Source organism: Nuphar pumila, chromosome 6 (assembly GCF_984573655.1).
Source record: "Nuphar pumila chromosome 6, dmNupPumi1.hap1.1, whole genome shotgun sequence".
Classification (NCBI taxonomy): Eukaryota; Viridiplantae; Streptophyta; class Magnoliopsida; order Nymphaeales; family Nymphaeaceae; genus Nuphar; species Nuphar pumila.
In genome coordinates this window covers 7937034-7963110 of record NC_143254.1, presented here as the reverse complement: position 1 = coordinate 7963110, position 26077 = coordinate 7937034, and the positions used below count along the sequence as shown (strand labels likewise).

The 26077-nt window shown below is 38.8% G+C and overlaps 1 protein-coding gene across 1 annotated transcript in view; it reads right to left on the bottom strand.

Moving 5' to 3' along the window:
• Nucleotides 1–26077, bottom strand: part of LOC149833816 (NEDD8-activating enzyme E1 catalytic subunit-like) — a 32489-nt gene that overhangs the window by 5636 nt on the left and 776 nt on the right. The window contains exons 2-8 of the mRNA XM_090009867.1: nucleotides 25898–26061; nucleotides 24501–24703; nucleotides 23123–23355; nucleotides 22976–23038; nucleotides 22827–22883; nucleotides 22182–22303; nucleotides 21492–21609 (exon numbers count right to left, since the gene is read on the bottom strand). Coding sequence (XP_089865993.1) covers nucleotides 21492–21609; nucleotides 22182–22303; nucleotides 22827–22883; nucleotides 22976–23038; nucleotides 23123–23355; nucleotides 24501–24703; nucleotides 25898–26061 — 960 coding nt within the window. The remainder of the gene's footprint in view (nucleotides 1–21491; nucleotides 21610–22181; nucleotides 22304–22826; nucleotides 22884–22975; nucleotides 23039–23122; nucleotides 23356–24500; nucleotides 24704–25897; nucleotides 26062–26077) is intronic.

The following is a 26077-nucleotide window of genomic DNA, read 5'->3' as shown; positions in this document are numbered from 1 at the left end:
GTTTTGCTAAGTTTGAGCATGACGATAAGGCTTGGGAATACATTAAAAACATGTATTCCCTTAAAGATATTGCACATGTGTGCAATTTATAAGACAAAATTCGAACAATTACTCAAAAAGACAAAACTATTCGAGAATATTACAATGAGTTGTCCGAACTTTGAGAAGAGTTGGCTCTTCTTGAGCCCAAATGGCATTGTGTCAAAGATATCGAGATTCGTCAAAAACAACTCGATATGGAACATTTCTATCAATTTGTGAATAGGCTAAGGCCGGACTTTGAATCAACCAAATCGGCCCTTTTACATTATGAAAAAATTTCGTCTATTGTTGATACTATAGAAGAGCTCACTATAGAGGAAAATAGGCTTAGAAAAAGTACTCCAAAAGTTGATGATGACTTAGTTCTGGCCGTGTCTAGACCGAAAAATCATACTCGCACTTACAAGCCGCCTCATTTTGAAAGGCAAAATGGTGACTTTGATAAAAGAAAAGTCATTTGTTATCATTGTCATGAACCAGGGCATTATAGGCCTCAATGTCCAAAGTTAAAAAGAAGAGAAGAAAAAAGAGTTGCATCTGTTGAATATGAGTCAAAAGATCAAGATGCACCTATATTTATGGCTCAATTAATGATTTTTTTTCAACCTCTTCTCAAAGGGGTATCTTCCTCAACAGAAGCCTCAACTAGAGCGGTTGTTGCATCTTTCTCTGATCCAGGTAACTTTTCTTAGCTTTTATATTCTGGTGCTTCTTTTCAGATGACCCTGAATGTCAATAGCATATCCGAATGTCTTAAAAATAACTCAAGTGTGTCAAAGGTTTTTACAGTCGATGGCACGTCTCTTGAAATAAAAGGCGTAGGATGCTTTGAAATTTTTCAAAAATTCAAAAAAATTTATATTCTAGAAGCCCTTGTAGAAGCTAAATGATACTAATTATGTAATGTGGGCTTTGATTATGAAGCACCACATTTGGGAAAAAGGATTACGGGGTATAGTAGATGGTTCTGATTCAGAACCTAAACTATATCTTACCAAGAAAGATAGTGATAAAGAGGTTTCTCTAACGAAAAAGCAAAAGATCAAGGCATTAGCCACCTATAAAAAGAAATGAAAAGAGTGGAGGATAGGGCATGCAAAAATTATGTCATGGCTAATTAATAGCGTAGACATTAAAAATGCTCTAGTTTTGCTAAGTTTGAGCATGACGATAAGGCTTGGGAATACATTAAAAACATGTATTCCCTTAAAGATATTGCACATGTGTGCAATTTATAAGACAAAATTCGAACAATTACTCAAAAAGACAAAACTATTCGAGAATATTACAATGAGTTGTCCGAACTTTGAGAAGAGTTGGCTCTTCTTGAGCCCAAATGGCATTGTGTCAAAGATATCGAGATTCGTCAAAAACAACTCGATATGGAACATTTCTATCAATTTGTGAATAGGCTAAGGCCGGACTTTGAATCAACCAAATCGGCCCTTTTACATTATGAAAAAATTTCGTCTATTGTTGATACTATAGAAGAGCTCACTATAGAGGAAAATAGGCTTAGAAAAAGTACTCCAAAAGTTGATGATGACTTAGTTCTGGCCGTGTCTAGACCGAAAAATCATACTCGCACTTACAAGCCGCCTCATTTTGAAAGGCAAAATGGTGACTTTGATAAAAGAAAAGTCATTTGTTATCATTGTCATGAACCAGGGCATTATAGGCCTCAATGTCCAAAGTTAAAAAGAAGAGAAGAAAAAAGAGTTGCATCTGTTGAATATGAGTCAAAAGATCAAGATGCACCTATATTTATGGCTCAATTAATGATTTTTTTTCAACCTCTTCTCAAAGGGGTATCTTCCTCAACAGAAGCCTCAACTAGAGCGGTTGTTGCATCTTTCTCTGATCCAGGTAACTTTTCTTAGCTTTTATATTCTGGTGCTTCTTTTCAGATGACCCTGAATGTCAATAGCATATCCGAATGTCTTAAAAATAACTCAAGTGTGTCAAAGGTTTTTACAGTCGATGGCACGTCTCTTGAAATAAAAGGCGTAGGATGCTTTGAAATTTTTCAAAAATTCAAAAAAATTTATATTCTAGAAGTTAGATATATGCCTAAACTAAATTTGAATCTCTTATCTGTTTCGCAAATATCTAACTATGAATGTAATATCTCATTTTCTTCTCATGGTTGTTGGGTACAGGATCACTAGTCAGGGAAGCTGATTGGAGAAAGTCATAGAGGAGGATTCTATTATATGGACTTTTGAAATTGCCCAAGAATGCATTTTGTTATAATGTTCAGAAATTAGAATTGGATTTATGGCACAAAAGACTTGGCCATCCTCACATGTCTAAAATTTAAAGTTTTCTAAGTTTGGAAAAATTTTGTAATTCTAAAAGTTTTTCTTGTAAAGACTGCATTCTTAGTAAAATGAAAAGATTACCATTTCTTATTAGAACTTCTGTTTATTTACGACCACTTGAGTTAATACATTCAGATGTTTGGGGCCCACACCAGTTATTTTCAAAGGTGGTTATGCATATTATGTCATTTTTGTTGATGACTTTTCTAGACATACTTGGATTCATTTTCTTAAACATAAATCAGAAGTTTTTGCTAACTTTCAAATATTTTGCACTGATTCAGGGAGAGAGTTTATGTCCAAAGAATTCAAAGATTATCTCAATTTACATAGCATTACACATCAAAGATCATGTCCACACGCTCCACAACAGAATGGTCTAGCCAAACGTAAACATCAACACATTATGGAAACTACTAAGATCTTGCTAATTGCAAGTCAGATTCTAAAAAGTTTTTGAGCTGAGGTGGTCCTCATTGCCACCTACCTCATCAATAGGATGTCATCTTTCTCATTAAATAATATAACTTCAATAGAAAAACTTGTTAATTTAGTTCCAGATTATGTTAGATTAAGAGTCTTTTAATGCAAATATTTTGTTTTCACCAACAAAAATGGCAAGCTCTCTCCTTGTGCAATCTCATGTGCATTTTTAGGATATGCTGATAATAAAAAAGGCTATAGGTGTTTCAACTTTCAAAATGAAAAATTATATGTCAAAAAATGTATCTTTTTTGGAAAAAGAAAGCTTCTTTGAATTAAAAAAAAACAAGGACGTCACTAAATATTCTTTTTTAATTATTCTAACTTCAAAATCCAATAAATGTGATTTTGAATGTGACTTTGACAATGATCAAAGTCCTATGGCTGTTGAAAATGATGATAATGAAGAGCAAATCCATAGGGATGTTAGTCTACAATATTCAAGACGTAGAGCAAATTCTTCCATTTGCATTAGAAAAATACTCTGAAGTTTCACCCAGAAGGACGTCTAGAATTTCTAGACATCTTGAAAAATTTGTGTCTTACGAATCTTTTTCACCCACATATAGGGCAGTCATTGCATTAATATAATCATATGTTGAACCATCATCCTATTCTCAAGCCAAAAATCATATAGAAGAATTGAATGCATTATAAAAGGCCAACACCTGGACTATCCAAGATATTCTTCCAAGTAAAAAACCTATAGGTTGTAGGTGGGTATACAAAGTCAAAACCAAAAGTGATGGAACCCTGAAAAGGTATAAGACTCGTCTAGTGGCAAAAGAATATGCCTAAGAGTATGGCATTGATTATGAAGAAACATTCGCTCTTATGGCCCGTATGACCACTGCCAGAACTTTAATAGCCTTGGCCTCTATTAGAAAATGGTGTATCTTTCGGTTGGATGTCAAAAATGATTTTCTGAATGAGAATCTTACTGAAAAAGTATGCATGGAAGCCCCGTCTGGTATTAATATCCCTAAGGATAAAGCTCTTCCTCTAGAAAAAGCTCTTTATGGGCTTAAACAAGCTCCAAAAGCTTGGTACGACTGATTTAGTCATGTTATGCTTGATATTGTTTTTTAACCTTATTTAACTGACATTGCTTTGTTTATTAAGAAATTCGATGCAAGTATCATTATTCTCCTTCTCTATGTGAATGATATGATCATTACCGGAGGCGACAAACAGGGAATTGCAAATATCAAAACTCTTCTTAAAACTCACTTTGAAATGACTAACTTAGGTTTATTAAGATATTTTTTAAGCATTGAAGTTGTTCATTCCACTCGAAGGTATTTGATATCTCAATCTAAATTTCTTCTTGATATTGTTTCTAGGTCTGGAATTACAGATGATAAAAAAGTGGACACTCCAGAAGTTGTCAACATTAAAATGAAAATCAATGATGGAGAACTTGACGATCCTACTCCTTACAAACAGCTTATTAGAGCCCTTTCTTATCTTTCCATTACTAGGCCAGATATAGCACATGTTGTTCGTACGGCTAGTCAGTTTCAGCATGCTCTCACCTTTGTGCATATGGGAGCAGTTTTGCATATTATTAGATACTTAAAGTTCACTCTTTCACGAGGACTCTTCTTGTCTGCTTCATCATCTTTAAATTTAATTGCATATACTGATGCTGACTGGGGAGGTGATCCCAATAATAGGCACTCAACCACTGGTTTTTATGTGTTCTTAGGTGAATCCTTGCTTTCGTGGAAGTGCAAAAAGCAGCAAAAGGTCTCACTTTCCTCTACCGAAGCTGAATATAGAGTCATGGCAACCATTACTATGGAGATTGTTTGGCTTAGACGATTGCTAGTCAATATGGGAGTTGAAGCGACGCAAGCTTCAAAAATGTGTTGTGACAACAAAAGTGTCATCTACATTGCAAGCAACTAGACGTTCCATGAGCGCACCAAATACATTGACATGGATTGTCACTATGTCTGAGAGGAGTACTTATATGGAACCATTGATCTGCCATATGTTACATCAGAGTATCAATTAGCAGACTTCTTCACAAAGCCTCTTGTTGCTCTCAGATTTCACTTTCTCTTAGACAAACTTTCGCTTAGTGTATCGTAAGTTTGAGGGGGAGTGTTAAAATATAAACATGTAAAATATATATATATTACATATAATAATAAAATAATTATATAATATATATTTATTTATTATTCTTTTCTTTTTCTTTTACTATTTTTCTTTTTGTATTTCACTTTGAACTACATAATCAAGATCTATTTAGATCTTGACTAAACCACTAGTCGTTGGACCTAGTCCAACGACTAGAAATAGAGTTGTTGGACTGGGTCCAACGACTCTATTGAAAGAGCTCTTCCACACCCTCTTCCTCCTTGTATAAATAGGAGTGATCCCCTCCTTTGTATCCATCAATGCTTCTTAAGCATTTTGTGTATGAATAAAATATTATTTATTTTTCAAGTATTCTTCCATTTATACCCTTTCAAGGGTCATGCTTATAGTGTCTCCAATAGACACATGTTTGTGAGGTGTTTGTGCATTTGTGGAAGATCACCATTTCATTACAAGATAGACAGTAAGCTATACCACATAGGTTCGGATGCATATGCGGGGTTGCGGACATATATATTGTTAAAATGTAAATATATACGTATATGTATTTATGTATATGCATATAAATATATACTATATATAGTTCTCTTTTTCTTTCTTTGTTTATCTTTCCTTTTGTTGGACCTAGTCAAACTAGGTTGACTAGGCCCCAACAGCTAGATTTCTAGCCGTAGCCGTTGGGAGGTCTCTATTTCTCTTGGCTCTCTTGCCCTCTCTTCTCTCCCTCTTGTGTATATAAATAGGGGTGTTCCCCCTTTGTAAAGCATGCTTCTTGCATACTTGTGATACACAATAAAATATTATTTTTTTATATTGTGAGACTTCTTGTGTGTGTCTCTTTGTGGGTTTATGTGAGTATCCTTAGAGAACACTTTTGTGTTGTCCACTTGATATTGGTTGACATTTTAGTTCATGATTGAAGGCTATTTAGTTCTTTACAATATATATATATATATATATACACATTAGGCCTCATTTCTCGTTCTGCCCCATAGTTTTGAAGTGTTTTATAATAGATTTGAATTCTTAGATGTATTTAGCATGCTCGATTTAGTGGGAATCGGCTATTGGATCATGTTTTTTGACGAAAAAACATGTTTTTATGAGCCGGGAAAAACTGGTACCTTCATAGCCATTGATTTTGGATCACCGTAAAAACCTGTATACATCTCAGATTCCTCTGATCCAAAAGCCGGTACCCACTAAACAAAACCTATAGATCACATCTATGGTGTTAGATGTGAGAAAAAATACTAAAAAATGTGATTTTGAGAGGGCAGAACCAGCACATTACTCTCTCTCTCTCTCTCTCTCTCTCTCTATATATATATATATATATATATATACATCTATATATAATCTCTGTGTGTGTACATATGTATGTATTTATGTATATAATATAGATAAAATTGGACTTGGTTAGGGTAAACGAGTCCGGATGGACCCTGGTGCAGTTGACCACACCTAACACCGAAGAAATTGTGCCCAAGTGTTTCATCCACGCCAACGTGGGTACGACACTGGTGCATTTCCCTTTTAGAAAGGGCCATGTTACATAGACAGTAAGGAGAGGAAGATTGATTGGCAGCGAGACACCAGCCGACTGATTTCAATGATCAGATTTTGTATGGTCGAATGATGCTCAGAAAAGGAGAGAAATGCCCACTAGAAATCAGTGGGCCTGCTTCTTTTATTTGAAAATAATGGATTCAATAGATAAAAGACATTAGACTGAATGATAAACTACGTGAACAAATGCAATAAAAAAATAAAACACTGGTAAAGGCAAAGAAAAGGAACTGCTAAAGAATAAGGCTGCTGCCAGAGAAAACTGTGATCTGTCCCTTTCGTAAAACCCTAAGAGAGGGTTTTAACTATTCAGCTGGCGGATCTGGGTCTCGGGTCCAGTCATGGACCCGAGACAAGATCTGGGTCTTCTTCTCGATGGATCTGGATCCGGGTCACGGGTCTTGGAGTAGGGTCTGGGTCCATCCTGCCCTGCATCATTCTCCCCTGGTGGAAAAGAAGTCGGCTCTGACGACTTGTTGTCTCTACAGTAAGCATATAGATCAGACACCTTAGATGTAGGAGAAAAGTGCCAAGTTTTGGGCAGCCCCAGGAGGGAAGATCGGTCAACTAGGCCCGCTAGCCGGGGCAACCCGGTCTCCTTGGTGGGAAGGAGAACTATCCTATGACCCTGAAAGACAAATGTGTACGTATTCCTACGGCCATCATGGATGGTCTTACGGTCAAACTGTCAGGGACGTCCCAATAGGATGTGACACGCACTCATGGGCGCCACGTCACACCACACTTCATCGTGGTAATGCTCCCCCATAGAGAAACGAACTAGACAACGCAGAGTGATGGGCACCTCATTGCCTTTCTTGAACCATGCCATTTTATAAGGTTGGGACAATTTTTCTGTTTTTAGGTTCAAGATGGACACGACACTCTCGGACACCATATTCTCGCATGCTCCAGTATCAATGATAACATCACACGCACGCCCCTCACAGTTACACCGGGTTCTAAAAATATTAGTTTGTAACCATTTTGTGGGGGGCGACTCTCGGGATGTGGTCAACACATGACGAATGGTTAACAAATTTTCGATGTTGCCATCGAACTCTATGACTTTCACCTCGTCATTACCCTTAACAAGTGACTCACCCTCGCTCTCACTATCGGACGCAGACTAAACAATGCCCTCTGCTAGATGAGTGTTCTTATTCATGGTGGGACACTTGGATGCAATATGACCTAACTCTTGACACCTAAAACAACGAACAATGGACTCATTGGGCTTACCCTTGGATCTGGTGTGGTACGCGGGTCCAGACTGATCGGGTTTGTTATGGTCGACTCCTTGGGTGGACTTTGAGTCTTCTTTCCTAGGGGAGCTCGCTCCCCTGATTGGGAAACTCGACTTGGGTTGACTGGCCTGATCACTACGGGATGTCCTATGTTCCTGCCTCCTTTTCAGTTTCTCCTCTACATTCATAGCATAACTACTTGCCTGATCCAGTGACTCGACTGTGATACAACTGAAGTCGTCAGAAATAGCAAAACAGAGACCAGAAATATACCTCGTGACCTGCTGGCGGGCGGTCTCCTCGATCTGCACTCGTAGGGAAAGGCGATGGAACTCTGCAGTGTAATCCGCCACGGTATTGGTGCCTTGACGCAGGATCAGGTACTCCTTGTAGGCTCTCTCGGCATGATCTGACGGCACGAACTTAGACTGCATCAACCGCTGCATCTCTTCCCAAGTCTGTACATGCTCTAATCCCTGTCGCTCCCTTGACCGCTGCATCTCAACCCACCATGTCTGCGCTAGGCCTCTCAATCGAGTAGAGGCTAGGGAGACACGACGGTGCTCGGCGACATCGTGGTAGTCGAAGAAGAATTGGACGGCATATGACCAATCAAAGAACTGCTCTGCATCGAACCGGCCCGCGAACTCTGGAAGCTCTAACTTCACCCCATACGTGGAGGGGCGCTCTTGTGCTCTCTGCTGACGGGCTTCTACCATGCCTGCAGGGTATTCATCCCAAAAAGTATCGTCCCACACTGCTCTATCATCGCGGTTCTGCTCGCCTGGCTGCTGGTGTTGTGCTACTCCAATGATGTGTGGACGGCGCTCAGGTCGCGCCGGTCCCTGCTGAATCTGCCTCGGTCTGGTTGGCCCATGGGCGGGAGCCATCTGTGCCCGACGTTGGGGGACCGGTATGACAGGTGGTCCTGCGATAGGTGGAAGGGTTGGTCGGGTCTCGGGCCCTAGGTGGGTAGAAATTGGATAGTATGGGTTTGGGTTATAGGTCGGGTTAGGATAATGGTATTGGGTAGGGTATGGTATTGGGTTTTGGATCTGGGGTGGGTTACCGGGTTGGTTCTGATTCGGGTACCTGGTTGGGTTAGTATTGGACTGAGATGATTCGCCCGACTGGATATGGATCGGGCCTAATCCTAGACTATTCGTCGGACCCAGATTTGGATAGGTTGGATCAGGAATTGAGTTGTGGGGGTAAGAGGCGTGGTTTGAACTCAATCCACGATCCATACGATTATGGGTCTGGTTTTGACCCGGCTCAAAATCAAGTTGGAGCTCCGCCCGGGTCCGATACAAGTTTGGGACGGTATAGGATCCATTTTGGGGTTCAAAAGTAACGGATTGGGTCGGATTTGTAGGAAACTGCGAACCGAACCCAACTGGGTGTAATAAAATGGTGGTCTTCAACAAATGCACAAATAACTCACAAACAAGTGTCTATTGGAGACACTACAAGCATGACCCTTGAAAGGGTATAAAGGGAAGAACACTTGAAAAACAAATAATACTTTATTCATGAACAAAATGCTTAAGAAGCATAGTACTTTACATTGAAGGGGTTCACCCCTATATATACAAAAAAATGGGAGAGAGAGGAGAGCTCATTTTGAGCTCTCCAAAAAGAGACGTTGGATTCCAACGTCTCTTAATATAGCTGTTGGACTACAGTCCAACATCATTTATTATTATAGCTGTTGGACTATAGTCCAACAACATTTATTATAGCTGTTGGACTACAGTCCAACAGCTACTTGCACAGTCAAGTTCCAACAGGAACTTGACTGGATCAAAATATCTAGTTTCTATTGAACTAGATGCTAAAAAAGAAAATAAAAAATAGAAAAATAAAATAATAAAAGAAACTATAATAATATTAAATAATATATATATATATATATTGCAGTTTACATTTTAACACTCCCCTTCAAACTTACGGTACAATGAGCGAAAGTTTGTCTAAGAGGAAGTGAAATCTGGGAGCAGCGAGAGGCTTGGTGAAGAAGTCTGCTAATTGATATTCTGATGTAACATATGGCAGATCAATGGTTCCATGTAAGTATTCCTCTCTGACATAGTGACAGTCCATCTCAATGTGTTTAGTGCGCTCATGGAATGTCTGGTTGCTTGCAATGTAGATCGCACTTTTGTTGTCACAACACATCTTTGAAGCTTGCGTTGCTTTAGCTCCATATCCGCTAGCAATCGTCTGAGCCAAACAACCTCCATAGTGGTGGTTGCCATGGCTCTGTATTCAGCTTCGGTAGATGAAAGAGAGACTTTCTGCTGCTTCTTGCACCTCCACGAAATTAAGGTTTCACCTAGGAACACACAAAAACCAGTAGTTGAGTGTCTATTATTGGGATCACCTCCCCAGTCAGCATCAGTATATGCAATTAAATTTAATGAAGATGAAGCAGACAAGAAGAGTCCTCGTGAAAGAGAGGATTTTAAGTATCTAATAATACGCAAAATCGCTCCCATGTGCACGGAGGTAGGAGCATGCTGAAACTGACTGACTGTATGAACCGCATGAGTTATATCTGGCCTAGTAATGGAAAGATAAGAAAGAGCTCCAACAAGTTGTCTATAAGGAGTAGGATCATCAAGAAGTTCTCCATCATCAATTTTCATTTTAACATTGACAACTTCTGGAGTGTCTACTTTCTTATCATCTGTAATTCCAGACCTGGAAACGATATCAAGAGCAAATTTAGATTGAGATATCAAATACCCCCGAGGGGAATAAGCAATTTCAATGCCTAAAAAATATCTTAATAAACCTAAGTCAGTCATTTCAAAGTGAGTTTTAAGAAGAGATTTGATATTTGCAACTCCCTGTTTGTCGCCTCCGGTGATGATCATATCGTCCACATAGAGAAGAAGAATAATGATGCCTGCATCAGATTTCTTAACAAACAAAGCAGTGTCAGTTAAACAAGATTGAAAACCAATATCAAGCATAACATGACTAAATCGGTCATACCAGGCTTTTGGAGCCTGTTTAAGACCATAAAGAGCTTTTTCTAGACGAAGAGCTTTACCCTTAGGGATACTAATACCAGGTGGGGCTTCCATGTATACTTCTTCAACGAGATTCCCATTCAGGAAAGCATTTTTGACATTTTTGACATCTAATTGAAAGATAGGTCATGTTCTAATGGAGGCCAAGGCTATTAAAGTTCTAACAGTGGTCATACGGGCCACAGGAGCAAATGTTTCTTCATAATCGATGCCATACTCTTGGGCATATCCTTTTGCTACTAAACGGGCCTTATATCTTTCCAGGGTCCCATCACTTTTGGTTTTGACTTTGTATACCCACCTACAACCTATAGGTTTCTTACCCGGAGGAATATCTTGTATCGTCCAAGTATTGGCCTTTTCTAGTGCATCCAATTCTATTTCCATGGCTTCTATCCATTCTATATGATTTTTTGCTTGAGAATAGGATATGGTTCAACATATGATTGTATTAATATAATGGCGGCCCTATACGTGGGTGAAAAAGATTCATAAGACACAAATTTTTCTGGAGGTTTAGAGATTCTAGACGTTCTTCTAGGTGAGACTTCAGAGTATTTTTGTAATGCACATGGAAGATTTTGCTCTCTACGTCTTGAATATTGTAGACTAACATCCCTATGGATTTGCTCTTCATTATCATCATTTTCAACAACAATAGGACTTTGATCATTGTCAAGGTCACATCCAACATCACATTCATTGGATTTTGAAGTTGGATCAATTAAAAACGAGTATTCAGTGACATCCTTGGATTTTTCAAATTCAAAGCTTTCTTTTTCCAAAAAAGATACATTTCTTGACACATATAATTTGTCATTTTGAAAATCGAAACACCTGTAGCCTTTTTGATTATCAGCATATCCTAAAAAGGCACATGGGATTGCACGAGGAGAGAGTTTATCATTTCTGTTGGTAAAAACAAAACATTTGCATCCAAAGACTCTTAATCTAGAATAATCTGGAGTTAAATTAACAAGCTTTTCTATTGGAGTTGTATTCTTTAATGAGGAAGATGGCATCCTATTAATGAGGTAGGTGGCAGTTAGGACCGCTTCAGCCCAAAAACTTTTTGGAACTTGATTTGCAATTAGCAATGTCCTAGTAGTTTCCATAATGTGCCGATGTTTGCGTTCGGCTAGGCCATTCTGTTGTGGAGTGTGTGGACATGATCTTTGATGTGTAATACCATGTAAATTGAGATAGTCTTTGAATTCGTTGGACATAAATTCTCCCCCTGAATCAGTGCGAAAAACAGAAATATCATTTTGAAACTTATTTTTAACCATTTTATGAAATATTTGGAAGTTAGCAAAGACATCAGATTTATGTTTAAGAAAATAAATCCAAGTATGTCTAGAAAAGTCAACAAAAATGACATAATATGTATAACCACCTTTGGAAATAACTGGTGCGGGGCCCCAAACATCCGAATGTATTAACTCAAGTGGTCGTGAGGAAACAAAAGTTCTACTAAGAAATGGTAACCTTTTCATTTTGCCAAGAATGCAGTCTTTACAAGAAAAACTTTCAGAATTACAAAATTTTTCCAAACTTGGAAAATATTGAATTTTAGACATATGAGGATGGCCAAGCCTTTTGTGCCATAAATCCAATTCTAATTTCTGAATATTATAACAAAATGCATTCTTGGGTAATTCCAAAAAGTCCATGTAATAAAGTCCTTCTTCTCTATGGCCTTCCCCAATCAGCTTCCCTGACTGGCGATCCTGTACCCAACAACCATGAGAAGAGAAGGAGATATTACATCCATAATCAGATATTTGCGAGACAGATAAGAGATTCAAATTAAGTTTAGGGATATATCTAACTTCTGGGATAAAAAATCTTTTGGATTTTTGAAGATTTTCAAAACATCCTATTCCTTTTACTTCGAGAGATGTGCCATCGGCTGTAACACTTGAGTTATTTTTAAGACATTCGAATAGACTATTAACATTTGGGGTCATATGAAAAGAAGCACCAGAATCTAAAAGCCAAGGAAAGTTACCTGAACCGGAGAAAGATGCAACTGCCGCTCCAGTTGAGGCTTCGGTTGAGGAGGATACCCCTTTGAGAAGAGGTTGAAGGATTTTCATCAGTTGAGCCATAGACACAGGTGCATCTTGATCTTTTGACTCAGATTCAACAGATGCAACTCTTTTTTCTTCTCTTCTTTTTAACTTTGGACATTGAGGCCTATAGTGCCCCGGTTCATGACAATGATGACAAATAACTTTTCTTTTATCAAAGTCGTCGTTTTGCCTTCCAAAATGAGGCGGCTTGTAAGTACGAGTATGATTCCCCGGTCTAGATACAGCTAAAACGAAGTCATCATCAACTTTTGGAGTACTTTTTCTAAGTCTATTTTCCTCCATAGTGAGCTCTTCTATAGTATCAACAATAGAAGGAATTTTTCCACGATGTAAAAGGGCTGATTTGGTGGATTCAAACTCCGGCCTTAGACCATTCACAAATTGATAGAAATGTTCCATATCGAGTTGCTTTTGGCGAAGCTTGATGTCTTCGGCACAATGTCGTTTGGGCTCAAGAAGAGCCAACTCTTCCCAAAGTTCGGACAACTCATTATAATATTCTCGAATAGTTTTATCTTTTTGAGTCATTGTCCGAACTTTATCTTGTAAATTGCATACATGTGCAATATCTTTAAGGGAATACATGTTTTTGAGGTATTCCCAAGCCTTATCGACATGCTCAAACTTAGCTAGACTAGAGCATTTTTTAATGTCAATGCTATTGATGAGCCATGACATAATTTTTGCATGCCCTATCCTCCATTCTTTCCATTTTTTTTCATAAGTGGCTAACGCCTTACTCTTCTCTTCTTCCGTTAGAGGAACCTCTTTATCACCCTCTTTCTTGGTAAGAGATAGTTTAGGTTCCAAATCGGAACCATCCACTATACCCCATAAACCTTTTCCCCAAATGTGGTGCTTCATAATCGAAGCCCACATTACATAGTTAGTATCATTTAGCTTCATAGGAATGATGGTGATCTTATCATTGTCATCCATCTTTTACAAGGGTAAGAGAGGAATAAATAGGAGGAGAGAGAGAGAAAAATAAAAAGAAAAGAAAAAGTGTAGACAAAGGAATAAGAGAGGATACAAAACCAAATTTTTTTATAGCACAAGTTCGTCTTTCTTCAAACAAATCTTCTTGAGCCAAGAACAAGGTGATGAAACACCTTTTATAAATGTGGCATGGAAATCGAGGCGGAAGCACTTCAAGATCTAAGGATTTCGTAGCTCTAATACCATGTAATAAAATGGTGGTCTTCAACAAATGCACAAATAACTCACAAACAAGTGTCTATTGGAGACACTACAAGCATGACCCTTGAAAGGGTATAAAGGGAAGAACACTTGAAAAATAAATAATACTTTATTCATGAACAAAATGCTTAAGAAGCATAGTACTTTACATTGAAGGGGTTCACCCCTATATATACAAAAAAATGGGAGAGAGAGCAGAGCTCATTTTGAGCTCTCCAAAAAGAGACGTTGGATTCCAACGTCTCTTAATATAGCTGTTGGACTACAGTCCAACAGCATTTATTATTATAGCTGTTGGACTATAGTCCAACAGCATTTATTATAGTTGTTGGACTACCGTCCAACAGCTACTTGCACAGTCAAGTTCCAACAGGAACTTGACTGGATCAAAATATCTAGTTTCTATTGAACTAGATGCTAAAAAAGAAAATAAAAAATAGAAAAATAAAATAATAAAAGAAAATATAATAATATTAAATAATATATATATATATATATTGCAGTTTACATTTTAACACTGGGTAGGCTGGATAGGAGGGTGTGAGACCCGGACCCGCTCCCGAGAACCCAAAGGGTGGTCCTCGATAACCGGGTCCGGACCCAATTAACATAGGATCCAGACCGGACCCTGAGAGGTCAGGCCCAGCCCAAGCAAAATCAGCCCCCAGAACCTGCGGTTGGGTTGCGACATTTCCCCCGCGCACAGGTGTTGGGAAAGTCGACAGACCCTCCCCCGCCCGGGGTACGTCTGGTGCGACGGTTGCCTGACTGGGTAGCACAGCCGGGCCACGCGGGCCGTGCCCGCCCTGCAACCCCTGCTGCGTGGGTCGGTGCCAGGAAGGCGCACCCAAACTGCGGTTGGGGAGCCCCTCTTCAGTCTGGTCCGGCATCATGCTCGGGCCACGCGTGCCGTGCCCGACCTGCAGCCCCTGCTGCGTGGGTCAGTGCCAGGCAAGCGCACCCAAATGGCCACTGGGACCCCCCTCTCCCCCCAACCGAGTGGTTACCCCACCACAGGGCATCAGCGGTACCTCGGGGTGGGGCGACGTGAGGTCGGCGTACCTGCGCAGCCCCCTTCCTGCATTTTCTGGTGGTGCGGCGGCCTAAACAGCTGGTTGGGTTGGATCGTCAGCCACCGCTTCCACGAGGACGACCGTGCTGCCACCCCTAACCAGATCCATTTGCTGTGTAGAAGGCGTGGGAGTCGCTGCCGGTGATTCAATCCTCGCAACCCTATCTTCGACCCCATCAAGTCGGCGTGATATTCCGGCCACGTCACGGCTGATACGCAACACGTTCTCTTGCATCTTCGTCATCACTTCCATCATCCGCAGCATCGGATCTACGTTGTCGGCATCTTCCTGCTCGATCGTCGTCGCCGGATCGCCCCTCACCTCCGAAGCCATCTTGCGTATGAGGGGAAAGGCGCTGGCTCTGATACCAACTGATGCAGTGGAGATGTTGGCAGCGAGACACCAGCCGACTGATTTCAATGATCAGATTTTGTATGGTCGAATGATGCTCAGAAAAGGAGAGAAATGCCCACTGGAAATCAGTGGGCCTGCTTCTTTTATTTGAAAATAATGGATTCAATAGATAAAAGACATTAGAATGAATGATAAACTACGTGAACAAATGCAATAAAAAAATAAAACACTGGTAAAGGCAAAGAAAAGGAACTGCTAAAGAATAAGGCTGCTGCCAGAGAAAACTGTGATCTGTCCCTTTCGTAAAACCCTAAGAGAGGGTTTTAACTATTCAGCTGGCGGATCCGGGTCTCAGGTCCATTCATGGACCCGAGACAAGATCCGGGTCTTCTTCTCGATGGATCTGGATCCGGGTCACGGGTCTTGGAGTAGGGTCTGGGTCCATCCTGCCCTGCATCAAAGATATAGAGGACAAAAGAGGAATATGACAAGAAGAAGTGGTGGGCAAAGGGAGTGGGTAGAGTTGGTGAGAGAGGAGAGAGCAATGAGCATGAAAGATGAGAGAGAGAGAGAGGAAGAAGAAGAAGAAGAATATGATGATGAGAAGGAAGAGGAAAATTGGAGTGAGAAGCAATAGGGGAAAGAGGAGAGTAACACACGCAGAAACACACATACACACGACCTTCTCTTTGAGGGGAAAAAACTGAAGGCTCAAGTTTCATTCATCATTATAGCTATTACAACAACAACAACAACTATGCCTTCATCCGAAAACAATTGGGGTCGGCGATATGAACCAAAAAAGAAAATCATTCTGGGTCTTCCACATGAATCCTTCTCCTCCAATCATTTCTATCCAATGCCATGTCCTCGGTGAGGTTCAAAGCATTCATATCCTTTCCTATCATCTCCATCCATGTCTTCCTAGGCCTACCCCGACCTCTTTTAACTAATATATTTTTTCATTTCTCCATCCTTCTAACTGGAGCATCATTAGGCCTTCGTCGAATATGTCCAAACCACCGTAAACGATTCTCTCTCATCTTATTTTCAATGGGTGCAACGCCTACCTTCTTACGTATCTCCTCGTTCCGAATCTTATCTTTTATTGTATTTTCACACATCCATCTAAGCATACGCATCTCAGCTACACTCATTTTTTGAATATGATGTCTCTTGGCAGCCCAACATTCCGTACCATATAGTAAAGCGGGCCTAATAGCCATCCTATAAAACTTTCCCTTCAACCGCAATGGCATTCTACGATTGTACAACACTCCAGTTGTATTTTTCCATTTCATCCACCCAACCTTTATCCTATGATTTACATCTCCATCAATTTCTCCGTAATTTTGAATGATAGATCCCAAATATTTGAAACAATCATCCACCGGTATTTCTTGCTCACCAAGCTTCACTATACTCCCATCACTACTTCGTTGCTTACTAAACCGACATTCCATATATTCTGTCTTACTCTTACTCAAGTTAAAACCTCTTGCTTCCAATGTCTGTCTCCATAATTCTAACTTAGCATTAACCCCAGCTCTAGACTCATCAATCAAAATAATATCATCAACAAACAACATACACCACGGCACATTTTCTTGAATTGATCTCGTAAGCTCATTCATCACTATAGCAAATAGGAAAGGGCTTAAAGCAGATCCTTGATGTAACCCAACCGTTATAGGAAAATTGGTTGTCACCCCTCCATAAGTGCGGACATTGGTTACTACTCCTTCATACATATCTTTAATTATACTAATGTACTTGAGAGTTGAGAGAAACACCTTTCTTCATCATTGTCCACCAGAGAACGTCCTTAGATACTCTATCGTATGCCTTCTCCAAATCAATAAAAACCATATGCAAATCTTTGTTCCTCTCTCTATTTCTCTCAATAAGTTGTCTAAGAAGATGTATAGCTTCCATAGTTGATCTTTCAGGCACAGTGTTTTAAAACTCACCGAGTCAACTCGTTGACTCGGCTCGGCTCGCCCCTCCAGCGAGTCAACCCGGCAAGGCAAACTCGGTTTGCCAAAACTCGGCCTTGACTCGGCCTGACTCGGTTTGACTCGGCCTGACTCGGGCAAGTTTTGGGATGTTTGAAATTTGTTTTTTGAGTTTCAAATTACAGTTTCGAAATATATAAGTACATATATTTTAACAAGGGTTACCCCCAGATTTTGTATAAAAAAGAAAATAAAAATCATTTAAAGATAAAAAAAGCATTTAAATCCATAGAATAAAATCGCCATGTTGTTCGAACTACTGTTCACCCTGTGTTATCAACTTATTCTAGCAAAATATTTTAAAGAAATGATTCTCACTATATATGGCGGGTCAACTGTGCCTATGGGAAGTCACATTTAGGTTTCATCATCCATTTGTTATGTGAACAAGCAATGTACATATTCAAATATTAGTAGTCTTTTTATAGTTGTGCCATTAATATATTTCCTGCATAGTTTTATACATGAGAAAATTGCTTATTTATGTTGATATTGGGCATTCTGTAAACTTTCAATATGCACATATATCCCTGTTTTACATTTATGGATTTGTTAGAGAGGGAATTAAAACTTTTAAAACAAGCTAGCATATATGGTTGGCCATTTTAGGAACCTTAGGTAGTAGCAGACTGAACTCATGGTGACCAAATCATCTAATTCAAGTCATGAATTAGTCAAAGTGCTTGTATAGATATCAAATTCAATTATTCAAGCAAACCTCTATAGCCCTTTGCAGTTGTTTTTATATTCTTACAGACATTTGGAGACTATGTTTACTCAAAAACATGGTTTCGGACAAATTATATATTGTTTTTCTTTTAAAATCAAAAGTTAACAAAACCCGGTCCGAGTCACCGAGTTGACCTGCCGAGTCACGAGTCAATAAAGAACGAGTCGAGTTCCGAGTCACGGGTTTTAAAACCTTGTTCAGGCATAAAACTAAATTGATTCTCCGATATCATGACAACCTTCTTCAACCTAGACTCAATCACCCTCTCCCAAAGTTTCATAGTATGACTCGTGAGTTTTATACCACGATAGTTTGTGCAATCTTGTATATCACCCTTATTCTTATATAGAGGAACCAAAGTACTCTTCCTCCACTCATTAGGCATCTTATTTGTCCGCCAAATCTTTTTAAAAAGCTTTGTCAACCATTTTAAACCTTTCTCTCCCAAGCATTTCCAAACCTCAATAGGTATACCATATGGGCCAACTGCCCTTCTTGATTTCATTTTCTTCAAAGCCTCTGCAATTTCTTTCTTTTGAATATTGCGCATGAAGTCACAATTCATCTCATGAAAAGGAACGAAGAAGTCTCCAAGATCCTGAGCATGACTTCCATTAAATAGCTTATCAAAATAATCTTTCTATCTCTCCTTAATCTCCTCATCTTTGACTAAAACCCTTTGTGTTTCATCTTTGATATATCTAACCATACCCAGATCCCTCGATTTCCTATCTCTCATCTTTTCAAGCCTATAAATATCCTTCTCGCCCTCTTTGGTATCCAACTTGTCATAAACCTCCTTATATACCTTATCCCTCGCATTTCGAATTACTTTTTTAGCTTCCTTCTTTGCTATCATATACTTCTCCAAATTCTCATTATCACGACTCTTACTTAGATTTCTATAACACTTTCTTTTAACCTTAATAGATAATTTGACATCCTCGTTCCACCATGATGTATCCTTACCTAGCGGTGTACCGCCTTAAGACTCACCCAATACCTCCTTAGTCACCTTTCTCATGCCACCCGCTATCTTATTCCACATTGATTCTGAATCCTCCTCGAGACACCAATCAGCTTCCTTAACTACCTGCTCTACAAGCATTCCTTGTTTAGCTCCTTTCAGTGTCCACCACTTAATTCTAGGATATATCTTATGTCTATCCCTTTTGCGACATTGTCTAGTTCTAAGATTTAAAATTAAGACTCTATATTGTGTAGCTACACTTTCTCCCGGTATAACCTTACAATCGATACAACAACCCCTATCTCTCTTTCTAAGTAAGAAAAAATCTATCTGACTTGTATTAACCCCACTTTTAAATATTACTAGGTGAGACTCCCTCTTCCTAAACCAAGTCTTTGCTAAGATCATATTATAAGACAAACCAAAATCTAAAATCCTTTCTCCACTTTCGTTTCTTTCTCCTATGCCATAGCGTCCATGGATACTCTCAAATTCATTCCTACTAATGCCTACATGTCCATTAAGGTCACCGCCGATGAAAAGTTTTTCTCCATAAGATATCCCTTGTACTACTCCATCTAAATATTCCCAAAATTGACGCTTAATGGAATCATCTAAACCTACTTGAGGTGCATAAATACTAATAATATTAATAATATTCGTACCCAATACTAATTTAATAAGTAAAATCCTATCACCCTTCCTACGGACCTCAACTACATTATCTATAAACTCACGACTCATAACAATCCCTACTCCATTCTTATTCCTATTTATTCTTGCATACCAAATCTTATATCCCCAAGGTTTTATCACTTTTGTTTTCACACCTACCCATTTGGTCTCTTGTAGACATAAAATATCAATCTTTCTCCTACACATAACATCTACTAACTCTACCAACTTACCAGTTAAAGACCCTATGTTCCAAGTGGCTAACCTCATCATTATAGCTATTGCTTAAATAAAACTCAAAGCAAAGCAAACCCTAATGGACCTAAATGGACCCATATTCAAACACCTAACCCAATTCAATTACCCAACCAAACATAACCAACCATGGAACTCCTAATACTCTTATTTTATTCATGATTCCTAGACACATAAGAACATCTCATAACTAGACCTTCTCCTACTAGTGGCCAAACAGAGACCATCAACTAGAAAAGAATTGTATAAATGTACATTAGTAAATGTGGATGAGATAGCCAACCTAAATTCATATATCATTTTGTGATTACTATAATTGACTAAAAAACTTGGCTTTGTGTCTCCCACTCTTAACCAGAGTTACCGGAAGCGCCTAGCTAAAAGGGGAAGCGCGAAACGTCGCGCTTCCAAAGCGTGGGGGGAAGCGTCCCCTTTTTTTGGGAAGCGCGCTTCCCTTTAATGAGGGGCGCGCTTCCTTTTAATAGGAAGCGCGCTTCCCATCCCGCTTCCCTCACGCTTCCCCCTCGCTTTCCCTGTTTTTTTCAATTTTTTTGTATTTTTTGTTTTTATTTTTTTCGCTTCCCCCTCGCTTCCGAGACGCTTCCTAGGTCGCTTCCGACACGCTTCCTAGGTCGCTTCTGAGACACTTCCCGAATCGCTCCTAAGTGGTCCCACGCTTCCCCGCTTCCTAAAATTTTGAAAGTGCCTCGCTTCCCGCTCCCGCTTCCTGTATCGCTTCCCGCTCCCGCTTCCTCAACTGGCAACAATGCTCTTAACAGACATCCAGCGGGGCAATAAGCCTACCAACATGAGGAAGACTTGTGCATGGGAAAAGGCCATCACAAAGACTCCAGTGACATCAATGCCACTTAACATAGTTGAATGTGACATAACCACCAAAAATACCTGATAAACCTTAACAGGGATCGACATGTAAAATATTCAATAACGAAAAAACATAAACAACCTAAACAAGGTTTTCCAGTCTGACATGGACAACCCATGGGGCATAATGAAATATGCCTATGGAAGTAAGGTGGGATCCAGCAAAATGGTGGAAGAACACAGAGATGGAAAACCAGGCTACCAAACACAGACCTACATCAGACAAAAATACATAGCTGCACACATAAAGTACCTCTTTTGAGTTAAATCCGAGATTAACATACAATATAAAACAATCACTCATATCTTTAGGACTAGAAAGGTAAAGGTTCTTGACTGGTTAGATACAAAATACTATGGCTTATGTAACTAATCTACCAAGCAATAAAAGCAATCAAGGAAATTTAGGTGGAGAATCAGGATAACTACCTTTTGTAAAGTGGTTGAGGTGTCCAACTCAATAAGAATACCAGCACCACAAACAAGGCAATCTTTGTCTTTGACAAATTCAGTTACTTTTGTATGAAGTCCTTCGACACCATTATACCTAGAAAATTAGATTTTTGTGAATAGTTAAGGATACTAAGAAATGGCTGTTGCGGTGAAGTGCATATCAGTGAATATATAACAGCAACTATGACACTCAACTTATCATGTCCCCTTGTGTCAACACAACACCAGATACCCTACAACACTTCATGGACATAGTTAAACCTGTGCAGGGCATAGTCAACACCGTGACCTTAACTTTATGTTTTTATTAGCTTTATTGTTTATTTTGGATGCACTTGTGTGCTTTTTATTTTGAATTTGTCATTGATTGCATCACAGTTCAATTTTCAACCTACATTTATTATCTAGTGTTTTACAGTCATAATGATTGTTGTTCACTGAAGATGGCATTCATGCTTCACACACACACACACACACACACACACACACACACACACACACACACACACACATGCATGCACATTGTGGACAGCCATGTCTCTGTGTCCTCATAGTTTTGCAAAACTCATGGGTTGTACCACGAATGTCTATGCTGTGTCCATTACCCGTGTCTCTATCTAGCGACATAGGCAGCAGCATAAACAAGTAAAAGTGAAGATTACATACGTTAGATAATTGGACAGCGTTTTGCTGCACCCAGTCGCAATCTTCAAGGCTTCCAATGCACATGCAGCAGATATAATTGCATTTGTAGAAGCAATAGCTGGAACAATATTCTTTACAACACCCTGTAAGAGCACAGAGCAAACATATGATTATCCAAACATAAGAAGTAGAAGCTATCCAACAATAACTACAACAAGATAAAAAAATATCCTTTAAAATTAAAACATTTGCCACTCGAAATTCATAGCAACTTTGAATCTTTGGGTATACAAAGAACATAATGATAAAAAGTCATGCAAAATGGTTACTATAATACACAAAGAGATTATGGAGATGGCAATTGCGAAGTGTTCAGGTCCACGAGTGCTCATGGCCTAAACATTGTTTAGATCACTTGTTCAAAGAGCGTCACAAGAGATGAATAACTAGCAACTAAAGAACAGCTGATCACATTTCAATCAAGAAAGTCATAAATTATCTTTTAGATAAAATCATTATCATAATTGACTTCTTTTTCCTTTACATATTTTCCCTTAGTTTCTCTTTTAAGGATTAAAGAATAGACCAGCAAGAAGTTTTGAAGAACTAAATCTGAGATATGTAGAACTATCAAGGTAGAAAGCAGACAGAAAATAATATCTCTACCTGTGTTAAGGAATATGTAACTCCACTAATACCAAAAAGTTCAGCTCTCTTTAGGGCCTGCATATTCGAAAATTAACTGGGTCAACAGACTTGCACATATGAACAAACAACAGGAAGTAAACAAAAAAATGGAAAAAAATTAACCGAACCCGTGAATAAACCCACTGCATGTGTTCCGCATTATCTGCATCAAAAGCTTGTCCACTATGTTCCTAAAAATATGATGAATTGAGAAGGTTTATTAATGGATTCTGCCAAACATCATGAAGTGCACACCATGCAAGTTTATAGCTTACCTCATTCCATTTAATCAGGTGAGCATACTCAATACAATGGGCAGCAGTTCTTGGGGTTTCAGCAAGTGTGCATAACGGAAATTTCACTTGAGGAGGGAAAAGCCAAATTGTGCACTCAAAGCATGGTGTAATTCCTGGCAAGATAACTCGAGCATGACCTTTGAAGCCTTCAGTTCCACCATCCACCATAGGTTTGATGGTTTCTTCACATGGCTTATCCTCAGAATCATATTCTAGATTTTCCAAAAAAAAAATAGTGATATCAAAGGTTCAAAACCACCAAAATTGTAACAGATAAGACAGCAAATTTAGACAAGCCACTCAGTGGTATTGAAACTTTAATAGAAGTAAACAAGTGTTCCAAAAGAAAAAAACTTCATCAATAAGAAGAAATAAAGCAGCCGTAGCAATTGGACAGATATGGTAGAAAAACAAATAAATAATTCCCAGCAGACCTAAAATTACAAATGAGCTCAAATACAAAGGATATTCTGTAATGCAAGAAAAAAAACTGTATTTTAAAATAAAGATTAGCCATACAGCCACTGAGGCAAAAAACTTTGCTAACAGGGGAAATGGCTATTCATTAAGAATCATATTTTTTTCAAGCAGAAACTTTGCTACAGGGAACTCAGTAGTCAGTACTTTTCATACCCATGTCCAGCACAAATAACTAACTAGTATTCCTAGTAGCCTTTACACAGATGTGCACATAGACAAGCAAGTTTTTTTAACAGAAAACCAGTGATTTCTCAAACTGTAGGCTCAAATTCTCTAAGGCAAGCCAGCCCTGGGTTTGCACTTCTAATAGCATACCTCTGGAATGTTGGCTTGATTGGGTGGGAGATCCAGCAAGAAAGCGGAGAGTGATGGATTTTGATGTAGGTCTCAAATCTACCTGTCTGTTTAATACTGGATGTTGTTTTTTGCATTTTTCTTTGTTACATTTCCTGCTATACGTAACACAGATACAGGCGCTTAAATGAAATATAAGAAGGTTAAGTGTTGGTCTGCTGCATATCATTCAAAAGACTTTCTAATTTCTACACTCTAAAGTAAGAAGAATTCTACTTTTTTAAGGTGTAACAATGTCAAGAAAATATCCTTTTTCCATTGTCATCTAAGACTCCCATATAGTGCAACTGAACTTTTACAGCAATAAAAGAGCCTGAAACGAATATAAAGCGTGGCAACACCACCCAGCCCATATAATAATGTTAACAAATAAAAAAGCAATGGAAAAGAATGTTCCCTTGACACAGTATCTGTCCAAAAAAGTGCACGACATAAATACATTCACAACTTTTTGGAGCATAAACCAAAAAAGAAATCAAAACAAAAGATAGAACTTTGAACAGTATGTAAAATAATAACATACCGAGGAAACTACAAGCCACAGCATTAATGTAGCTTCGAGCCTCAACAGAGTCAAGACCGAGGGCAATGATATTAAAATCGTTATAGAACTCAATATCCTTATCTTCAATCCGACAAAAATGGGGAACTATGTTCACACCGCTTACACGTTCCATGACACGCATTGCAGCCACCTCAGCCTTTGGCTTTCCAACATCATCTAGCCTACGATACAAAAGCCCCTTATTGAGGAATGATCCTTCAAGAACTGGGAGGAAGCATCATATAGAAAAAACAGAAACTAATGAACATGGAAAAGGATTCCACTACTGACAAGGCAAGATCTCAGAATCTTGACTATTGAGACATAAAATGACAATGACAAGGCCCCAGAAACATCACCTTAAAGAATCAAGATACCATCAAAACAAGATCAATTCAGCACGACATTCTTATATTGTTTTTGTCAATGAAAATATGCCAACTCTAAAGATCACAAAAGTGCTAGATTCATTTAAGTGGTCATCCATATACAGCATTTACAGATATTTAGAAGACAGCAAAGTGATTATGTCCTGCAATTTACAGAGAAGTAATTGAACTGTAGAAAACTTCTAGCCTAAAAGGCATGAATGGAAGCAGATCCACTGTGTTGTTGAAGTGCATAAATCATGAGATAGACAGGTAAGAGTAGAAATTCCAATAAAAAATATTTCATTTCTACATCAACTCACAAGAATAGTGACATGTTTTCTTATTTTATATGCAGTACTTATACATATTCTTATATGCAACCAAAATGATCCATCACTGATTAATATGATCATGTGTTTTTGTCATGTTCATTCTATAAGCCAATGCAAACATATTTTCTGCATAAGACATGCTAGGATTATGTGCATAGTTTTGATTAATAGGTGGGTGAATCTCATGGATAGGGAATGTCATGGATAGGCCGTACTAAAATTTGCATCTATTGAACCATCAGCGATTTTTCCTAGTCCTAAAAATGTACTGCCAGTCAGCTTTACAGGATGATCATCTATTCAACTTGGAATGGACCAAAATTTTTCTGAAAAATGTAACAAAACATATGTTACCATCCAGTCCTTTCTTGTGCCGAATAGAAGAGCTTGGATTGGTAAAGTCACACCATTATCTCAGCCACGGGGTTTCCAGTTCCAGCCCAGCAGTGGGGCTATTCCCCAGTTTGATTATCAAAACATACCTCAATCTTCCTCATATGAATTTCAGAAGTATAAATAAGGTCAATACAACAAGATCTAGTTCCGAATTCCTTCAGCATTCTAATCAAAGCAGCTAACTACTTAGCTTCAACGAATTCATCAAAGAGCCACACGGTGATAACAATCACTGGCACATGCGATCCAAAAATATCAACAAAATCGACTGACGAACCTGAAAAGGAATTGCCGGTTCAAATTGGAAACCTCAATTGTGTCCATATCAATAACTTCAAGATTCCGGAAACCTGAAAGAGCCAAGTCTTTAAGCAATTCACATCCCAAACCTCCAGCACCCACCACCAAAACCTTCACATACGCCTGAAGATCATCTCTCAACTGCAAATTTCACATA